General features: G+C 38.1%; 1 protein-coding gene and 1 non-coding gene across 3 annotated transcripts in view; both read right to left on the reverse strand.

Annotated features, from left to right (window-relative positions):
- Positions 1-9,744, reverse strand: part of EPHA6 (EPH receptor A6) — an 874,792-nt gene that overhangs the window by 5,641 nt on the left and 859,407 nt on the right. Inside the window, exons 17-18 of one of the 2 annotated variants that reach the window (XM_024120421.1) lie at positions 7,734-7,927; positions 5,441-5,512 (exon numbers count right to left, since the gene is read on the reverse strand). In XM_024120421.1, coding sequence (XP_023976189.1) covers positions 5,441-5,512; positions 7,734-7,927 — 266 coding nt within the window. The remainder of the gene's footprint in view (positions 1-5,440; positions 5,513-7,733; positions 7,928-9,744) is intronic. The other variant, XM_024120422.1, reaches the window with a different exon arrangement.
- On the reverse strand, positions 8,565-8,637 carry TRNAR-CCU (transfer RNA arginine (anticodon CCU)). The gene has a single exon. It is a non-coding gene; the product is annotated as a tRNA-Arg (tRNA).

The following is a 9,744-nucleotide window of genomic DNA, read 5'->3' on the forward strand; positions in this document are numbered from 1 at the left end:
CAATAAATGCTGGAGAGGGTGTGGAGAAAAGGGAACCCTCTTGCACTGTTGGTGGGAATGTAAATTGATACAGCCACTATGGAGAACAGTATGGAGGTTCCTTAAAACCTACAAATAGAATTACCATATGGTTCTTGTTTTAATATGAAGCTATCACATGCTTGAAGGCTTTTCTCCCCTTACCACTCTAACATAACTTCTTCCTAGCTCTTACATTTATACATGGTTAGCAGAACTGTACAGATAGGGTCCATTCTATTCTGTATTGCCTTTATTTCACATACTGATGAATATTTTCTATATGTCAGTGGTCTTCATAACTAATATTCAAATGAGTGTATAGTATTCTGTAGGTTGATGCTTAATAATTTGTTAATTCCCTGAGTCAGACTCTTAAATTGCTAGCAACCTTATCAAATTTATTACAGATGATTATATAATCATAGAACATGTATCTTTATGCTTCAGTTGAATTACTTCCTTGGGAGAAATCCATAAGACAGAAGAATATTTTTTTTAAAGAGTAAGTTAAAACTCCCTGATGGCAGGAATCATACCTCATATATCTTTCTATTTTCTCTAGGCCTTAGCACAATGCTGAAAGTATTAAAGGAATTCATTAAATACGTGATAATTTAGATTTGAATATTCTCTACAGAAAAGTTTGGTCCATGACATAATGACTGATTCATGGTGAATAATCTACCTTCATTTAACTCATTAAATGAAGAGTAAGAGTTTATTGCTATAATGGTCAGCCTATTAATGAATATGTTGTTTATTTAGTTTATTCCTCACATTGCTTATGTTTGCTTATCTGTCTTGATAGGTTTCAGAGTGGAGGAAGAGGCAGTTACAGGTGAGTGGGGCAGCACAGGGTTAAGGGACCTAGAACCACAACAGCAACATTTATCTTATTCAATATCACTGTTTTTACATGAGTTTCTCATCTCATGACTAAGGGACTACACTTCACGCTATTTACTACACAAACTACCTACCTAACCTTTGAAGGAAGAATTTATCTAATCAGATTAAAAAATAAAACATTGCCCTTCCTATAATTAGGCCTAATCATCAACTTGGACACAAGTTAATGAAACAATTTTGATATTGTTTTAAAATTTTAAAGTGAAATTTTGCACAAGATGTTATAAAATTCTAAGGGCATAGAACCATGCCATAAATCTTGTGACTATTTCATGCTTGTGGGCAATATCTCTTTGTTCCAAACAATCTGACTCTCCTCAGTGCTAAATTGGGAGCGCGAGTTATTTTTTGTCAGCCTCTTATTTTCAGTACGTCTTCAGCTTTTTTTATAGACATGATTATTTAATTCTCATAACAAGGCTGATAATTGGTAAAAAGTATGAAGGAGTGAAATTCAAAGCAAATTTAAAAATTATAGATGTGTTTAAACATTAGGAGGGATAGATACAGGGTAGGAATAATACTGTTTAAATATTTCCTACATTCTGAGTAGAGTTCTTAGCACATGGTCACTATAGTCAGAGTAACAGATCACTGAACCTCAGGAAAGCCTATTTTTTGTGGGTAAATAATACAGGGGCAGAAATAGATTTCATATCATATGCCAACTACAATTCATTGCCAGTGGTTATCAAAATGTGGTCTTAAAAAGGATACAGAGCAGCATCTGGGCTCAGTGAGAAGGAGTGCTGTGATGGTTAGTAATGTCGGCCATAACAAGGAAAAGAAGCAAAGCATACATTTGCCAACACTGGAAAAATTCAAACTACAAAAATGCTTGAGGACGTAAATGTGAAACTATGTTGCTGCCATAGTTTCCTCATTTCTTTATTTTGTTGTAGTTACTACTTTCTTTTTTCAAGTAATGTTCTTCAAGTGGCCGAGCATTGTAGGAGAAAGTTGGGGGAATATACAGATTATGTGTTTGCTTCTTATTCCCATGAATGAGGGCATACTCATTTTCTACATCCTTGTATTTGCTTAGCAGAACATAAAATAACAGGTTGTGCTCTGCTACAGATTCTTTTTGGAATTTTAATATACTCCATTGATGAAGTCTGATAAGTCCAGAGAAAATCTATCTGGAGATGTAAAAACGTATCCTCTTTTCCTATAATCATAAACAGTGCGGTGACTGTATACTGTGTAGTGGAAAGCACAGGGACTTTGCAGTTGGTGGACCTCATTCAAATTCCTGATCTAGTAATTACTTGCTGTGTACCTCTGGGAAATTTAGCCTCTTTGAGTCTCTGTTTCCTTACATGAGGGATGGAGATAATAACAGTGAGGATTACATGACATGACAGATAAAAGTGACTGGCACATAGTAGGCTCTGGTACAATGACTGGCACATAGTAGGCTCTCAACAAATAGCAGTAATAGTTACTGTTGATAATGATTAATAGAACTTGTATCAATATTAGTACTGGTATTAACATTAGTAGTATTATATTGTGGCAAAAGTTCATGTGAATTGAATTTAGATTTTCTAACGGGTAGAAGTTTCACACTTCCTGATTAATACTTAATATTCTGTCTTCCTTCCGCAAAGCTTTGCTTATCACTCAATTACAACACTAGTTTTGGCCAGCCAGTTATTTCTCTGTCAGGAAAAAAAACATTAAAACTGTTAGTTACAAAAATTAAACAGAACAAGTTGTCCATGACTTGGTTTATAGAGATAAACAATTTAGTAAGTGATGATTATGGACAGCCTAGGCAGCACTTAGCAAGATGTTTTCAAAATGAATAGAAACATTTCTAACAAACTGTTGAAAGTTATTGCCCTCAGAAGACAGCATTGCAGGTGCTTTATTAATTGGATGGAGGGAGTAGTACCATTTCATCTTATAATGTTTACTTGCAGTTCTCTAAAGCAGATGATACTGGCTTGAGCTTTTCCTTACCTTCATGATTCACATATTACCAGAAGCCAAGTGCTTGAAAGTTCAACAGTTAATTTATACGTACTAAGGAAAGTGGTGGTTCCAGTTCCTAAGAGCTAAAATATTATAAGATCCTTAATTATGGCCTAGCAGGTAGTGAGAATATTCCTATGTGCCTTGGCCTGGGTGGAATATGATTTCTGTCATGGACTGGTCCATCTGGTCAATTGTTGCCTGTTTCTGAATGCTACCTTTTAGCTGATGTTGTCGAGGAGCCCATAATCTATAAAATTCTTATCAGTGACATGCTGGGGATCTGGAGCAGGATTGGAAAGAAAGAGTTATTTTCCTATTACACTGCAGCGTTGTCCAAAAGGCACTGTCCAGCTGACTTCAACCTAGTGCACTCAGTAGGCTATGGTGTATGGAGGAAACAGGGGTGGGCGTTAAGAGGTTGGAGGGTGAATGTATAGGACAATGTAGGTAGGGTGGGGAAGGTAGGGCTGGGTGAAGGGACAGCTATATAGCTATATCAATTGATATATAGCTATATATATATAGCTATATCAATCTGCTTTGTGCTATTAAACTACCAGGCCCCAGATGTGACTCTGGATTCCATGGCAATATGCTTGCCTCTGGGTTGATCCTGAGGGTCAGGGAAAGGGAGAAGAGGTGTTTCAAAGGGTGTGGCCAGGCACCGCTCCTGATGTCGCTCTCCGTGTAGCCTTGGTCTCAAGCTGGGCCCTTTTCCCAGGGGCTGTGACAGCTACAGATATTTCTTTGAAAGGAGGTTATATAAGGCATCACTGTACTGTAAATGAAAATGAAGGTAGTTTGAAATTCATGCATGAAAGGATGACTGCCTATATTACTAAGGTACTTTCTCAAATTAGTTTTTACAATCAATCGGATTTAAGGTTGTACTTATATCATTACATTCACTTATATATATCCATATGCTTTCTTGAGTAGCAGAGAAAGCAAGAAGGTTGGGGACTTCACAGAGCTCTGAATGCTCCCATGGGAGTGTGTCAGGCACAAGAATGTCAGCATTATTTGGAGTGGTTGTTCTAAATAATAAACGCCTTCTCTGACCAACATTTTTTTTTTCTACTGGGTATTCTGTCTTTTGAAAGAAAAATTACAGATATAAGGTGTATGGAATTTCCAATATGCTGGTATAAAATGATGAAGCTGTGGGTTTCTCAGCTTTCCTCTCCCCTCTTTGTCACCTTAATTTCTTCCCCTCTTACTACTCTGTCAGGAGAATGAATAAAATCTTCTCAGGTGAATTCTTGAGGAAAAAAAGCCATCAGAGTGGAATAAAAACCATGGAGACCTAGTGGGTGAGAGAGTTATGTCAGTATAGGAGTGTGAGAGAACCTTGGGAGTTTGGGGATATTACAGAAAAGGAGCGTACAGGAGAGTTTAATAAGAGGTGCTGTGAATTATACTCCTAGACTCCTTTACCTGCTTGAGAGACACATGGGAGGAAAGACTGCAATTCTATACCCCATCATGTTTCCTTAGTCCAACATCACCCTGGGACAAGTGACTGGGCTTTGGAATTTGGGGGATGGAGTGGCAATGTCACAGTTCTGTAAGCATAAAACAAACCAGGCATTCTGTAGCTAACATTGCCATCCTTCAATCTACCACATCTCTTCTCCCTAAACGGTCTCAGTGCTCCGGGATCAGGGTAGGTGGGTGGCATTGGGGGTGAGGGGGTGGACAAGGGAAACCCACTCAGGCTGCTTTGAAAACAAGAATACTGATAAAGGTTCAGGCATGATACCCTTAGAACTCTGGTTCTTTTTGTTTCCCAAACAAGAGTATATTAAGGATAGCACATATGTCTTTGTCAGAAACAAGGATAGCAAATCAGTCACAAAAGCTTCCATTTGGTCCCCCAGAGATTAGACTTTTTTTTTTTAAGATTTTTTTTTTAATGTGGACCATTTTTTAAGTCTTTACTGAATTTGTTACAATATTGCTTCTGTTTTATGTTTTGGTTTTTTGGTGGTCCCCCAGAGATTAGACTTTTTTTTTTAAGATTTTTTTTTTTAATGTGGACCAGTTTTTAAGTCTTTACTGAATTTGTTACAATATTGCTTCTGTTTTATGTTTTGGTTTTTTGGCCACGAGGCATGTGGGATCTTAGCTCCCCAACCAGGGATCAAACCCACACCGCCTGCAATGGAAGGCGAAGTCTTTAACCACTGGACCGCCAGGGAAGTCCCAGAGATTAGACTTTAGAACTGAATCAAACAGCCAACTTTATATAAAGCCCAACTCCTGGCCCACGTGTGGCAGCGCCATCGCGGAGCCTGCCTTTCTCTGGCCTGTCCACTGGATTACTGGCTACCCAGTTAAACCATAACTTCTGGCCCTCAGTCACCAGCCCTCATATTGACTTTACCTCTGGTTCATTTGGACTTTTTGATATTTTCTCATCTTAAATTCTTTATCATTATTTTCCAAATATGAGGAAGATTCATTATCTTGAAAGAGCAGGGAAGAAATTGTTTTATCTGCTTTTCTTCAAAAAGAAGGCTCTTACCTGCCTGCGTCTACAGCCATAGAACAGTCAGAGAGCTCTGTTGACGGGCACTGGCTGTGGAGTCCGTTGACCCTAAACCACAAGAGGCCCAGATTAAATGATTTCAGACTCACTCCATGATCCCTTTCTAGTAGTTCTTTCTCTTCATTATTAAAGCATGCTCATCTCTTCAATAAAACATATAAAAACAAAACACAAGAAACATTTTCTCTAGCCACTTCTCTTTCTTTTCAGATACAGATTTTTTGAGAAAACAGTACTGGACTTGGTACTTTGTATAGCTCCTCTCTCTGACCTCACATTCACTCCTCCCCCATTGAGTTTGTCTTACATGATGCTAGTGAACATGCTCTTGCAAAGGCCGCCCATGAAACCTAAACACATAGTTGCTAAATCCAATGGACACACTTCATTTTTATTTAAGGGAGCTTCATAAAGCCTTGGACATTAAACTCCTTGGAACTGTCTCCCTTTTTTGGCTTCTAGGATACTGTGCTTTCCCTGTTTTCCTGATTACCTGTCTGGCTCTTCTATCTCAGTCTCCTTTGGGTACACTTCTTCAATTCATTTCTTAAATCTTGGTGTTCCAAAGGTTTGCATTCTTTTCCTATTTCTTTTCATTCTTTATATTCTCAATGGGTTATCTTAACTACGCTTAAAGCTTCAGGTACAATCAATATGCTGATGATCTCCAAATCTACATCTTTAGCCCAGATCTTTTTAACTGAGTTCAACCTATATAGATATAAGTGCCTACTGGATATCTTCACTTAGATGCCCCACAGGAATCTTCCACTCAATATGCACGAAATGGTCTCATTTCTATTCCAAAAACTTGTCCTTCTCCCTCTCTCTCAGTGGTGATACCAGTAACCAACTTGTCTAAGAAAGAAACCTGACAAATATCTTGATTCTTTTCTCCTCCTTCCTTGTTCACTCAATGACCAAGACACATTCGTTTTCCTTATCTAGTAATAAATCCATTTTCTTATCTCCTGACTCCAAACTTATTCTCATTTCATAAGTCAGGCCCTGACCTTTCCTAGCTTGGATTGCTGAAAACATATAACTGTCTCTGTTTCCCATCTTGTTCCTTGTTTTACACTTTTTGTTTAAATCAGCCCTAGAGTGATCTTTCAGAAATGCAAATATGATCATGCCATTCTCTTGCTTAAAATCCTTCAATGGCTGCCCATTGCTTTTATGATAAAATTCAAAATGGCCCCCACACCCACTCCCACCATTACAGCCTCCTGTGCTGGACTGCTTTAGGGAAGACGGGCTAGAATAATAGTTTAATCTCTAGCTATTTCATGCTTGGCTTCACTTTACTGAGGCTGCCAATTAGTGATTTAGAGGTGAACTCTTCTATGCTCTGCTATGAACTGAGGTCTCTTTCAAGTAGTTCTTGAAGAGCCTTTGGCTTGTCACTAACACTTGCACTGACTTGAACTTGTGACCTAAAGTTGAACATCTGTATATCCTATTGGCCATCTCCTGAGTCAGGAAAGTAAGCTTTGAAAATGCTTTGGTTATTTTCAAGTCCAATTTGGCCTAAAGAAATATATTTTCAACTTAACAATATTTTAAATGTTATATGTTCAGACATAGATGGCAGTGTTTTTTTTTTTCTTCTACTCTCCCTCTTATAATTGCTTTTCAGAGAGAAGTGGGTAGATCTCTCAACGCTACTGACTTTTATAAAATGGTGGATGAGTGCTTTCATTTTCTTGTCTTGTCATCTGTCTTTTTCTGGTTTTAGCAAATGGAAAGTAACAACAGCTGGGTGTGATCATATCAGCAGGAGACATCCTTGCTCCTGGCTGATTCACAAATTGCCCCTGTCTTGCTTGCCATTTCAAAGAGAGGAATAGAATATAGAATGGACAAGAAAATTAAAGGGGCTGCACACACACACACACACACACACACACACACACACATAAGATTTTCTTCTTATAAAGGTAAGAAGAAAATCAGTAAGTCAAGAAAGGAATTAGAAATACCATAGATCCACACAGGAAAAAATATTTAAAAAGTGATTCAGAAAGATTAGATATGGACAAAAGGAAAGGGGAACTTGTTTTCTTGTGGAAAAAAATCATTTTTAAAAATGTGAATAAACTGCTTTTTCAGCTGATAAATAAAAGATGGTTTATATAGAATATTCTAAAACGTAGACAACTAGACAGTTATCAAGGCAAACTTTCTCCTCTTTACCTGTTAGTCTTGTCTACAGCCTGAAAGAAATTATGATTGTCAAGGGGAAAAAAATCAACATTATGCATCTTACACAAGGATGTCCTCTACCAGGGTGTGAAGGGTACTGGGGTTGCGTATTAGCTTGTCAAGGAAGCTGACAATGTCAGTAAATTTTGGTCTGTGATTTCTTTCCTTCTGCCAGCAATGGAGCATCAGCTGGTGTAGAGATGCTGGACAGCCCATGGGAGCCGGAAGTCTGTAACCTTCTTCAATGGACAGAATGACCTAAATGCAAACGTACACAGGTTATTCTCTTACTTTTGGGGACAAATAATACATATGCTAAGTTATCATTCCTTTTATACAGGAAGTGGAAGCCAAAACATTGGTCAGCATGAAAACTACTTGTGAGTACAGGTGGTCCAGACAAGGATAAATACGAAAGTTGTGAACAAAAATTGCAAGTATCTTCGTAGCATCTGCTGACCCCCCTTGAGAGGAAAAATATGTTTTTTAAACTTGTGGTATACATATGGGAGGTTAAATTTCATCCCAATGTCCAGAAATAGTTTTTGTGTGATTTAGCTGGAATGTCTCAAAACCCAATTAGGACATCAGAAAGTTAGCCTAAGACTGATGCATTTAATACAAACCACATGTGACAAATGTTTTAAGTAAAACTGTACTTCTGCGGAAACACTGAATTCCTGATTCATTTTTTATCCCTTTATAATAATGTCAGTGTGTATTCTTTCTGTAGCCATCCTTCCTTCTTTCTTCTTTACTGTCTATTTAATTCTTTATTTTATTTATTTGGTTGCACCAGGTCTTAGTTGCAGCAGGCGGGCTCCTTAGTTGCGGCACATGGGCTCCTTAGTTGTGGCATGCGAACTCTTAGTTGTGACATGCATGTGGGATCTAGTTCCCTGACCAGGGATCGAACCCAGGCCCCCTGCATCAGGAGTGCAGAGTCTTAACCACTGTGCCACCAGGGAAGTCCCTGCCTCTTTAATTCTTCTTCACTTACTTCTGTCTTTCCCTTAGTCTGACACTGATGTGATTATGAAATCCTTTCAGAACTTCTAAGGTCATTTATTCTTTGAAATGCTATCAGTGCCCAGCTTAAGGCCACAGAGCAACAGGACATTCAGCCTGAGTATCCTCTGGGCCAGTACTCTCCAATAGAACTTTCCATGATGACGGAAATGTTCTCTCTGTCCAACATGGTGGCAAGTAGTCACATGTGGCTATTGAGCATTTGAAATGTGGCTAGTAAGACTGAGGAACTGAATTTTTAGTTTTAGTTTAATTAATTGACATTAAATTTTAAATAGCCATATGTGGCAAGTGGCTACTCTATAGGACAGTGTAGCTTTAGGGACAGGATAAGAAGCCAAAGTTAAGAGTAACAACAAGATAACTGTATTATTATTATTTTTTTTGTACTTAGGAAATCACATACAAGATAAGGTAAGATATTTATCTATTTCTCTGTTTAATATACTACCCACTGGGAATTTCCTAACAATGCAATAAAGTTGACCTGGAATTTATGTAGCTTATTTTTTAATAAAGTGTTCAAAGGTATTCACGTGACTATTCTTACATTATCTCTGGGAGAAAGACAAAGGAAAGGGTTTATTTACCCCCTTTCTTTTTTTTTTTTTTTTAACATTTGTCTGCTTTTATTTTAAGAAGGCAAGGAAGTGTGTAAAGCAGTTTTCAAAATTTCCCAATTGTTAAAATTTAACAAAACAGTTACAAAGAAAAACTTTGCATAGAGAGGGCACTGAACTGGAACCACATTTTTGTAGACTAGGTGGTTCTCTGGGAGGGTTTTTAAAGGATTGGTGCTCAGAATTTGCCTAAAGCAGGGCAGGTTCTCTGAAATCCGCAGCCCCCCCTCTCTAAAGTGCCACCTTGTGAGGAAAAATGAAGGTCTTTTAAAAGGTGCATCTTATGGTCCTGTGTAGGTATCTTCCCCTGCCCCTCAAAATGGAGGTGTCTGGTGGGCTAGGACCCAAGCTTTTCCGTTGATATTTCCTTTTTTTTTTTTTTTTTTTTTTTTTTTTTGTGGTACGCGGGCCTCTCACTGTTGTGGC

Source organism: Physeter macrocephalus, chromosome 1 (assembly GCF_002837175.3).
Source record: "Physeter macrocephalus isolate SW-GA chromosome 1, ASM283717v5, whole genome shotgun sequence".
Taxonomy (NCBI): domain Eukaryota; kingdom Metazoa; phylum Chordata; class Mammalia; order Artiodactyla; family Physeteridae; genus Physeter; species Physeter macrocephalus.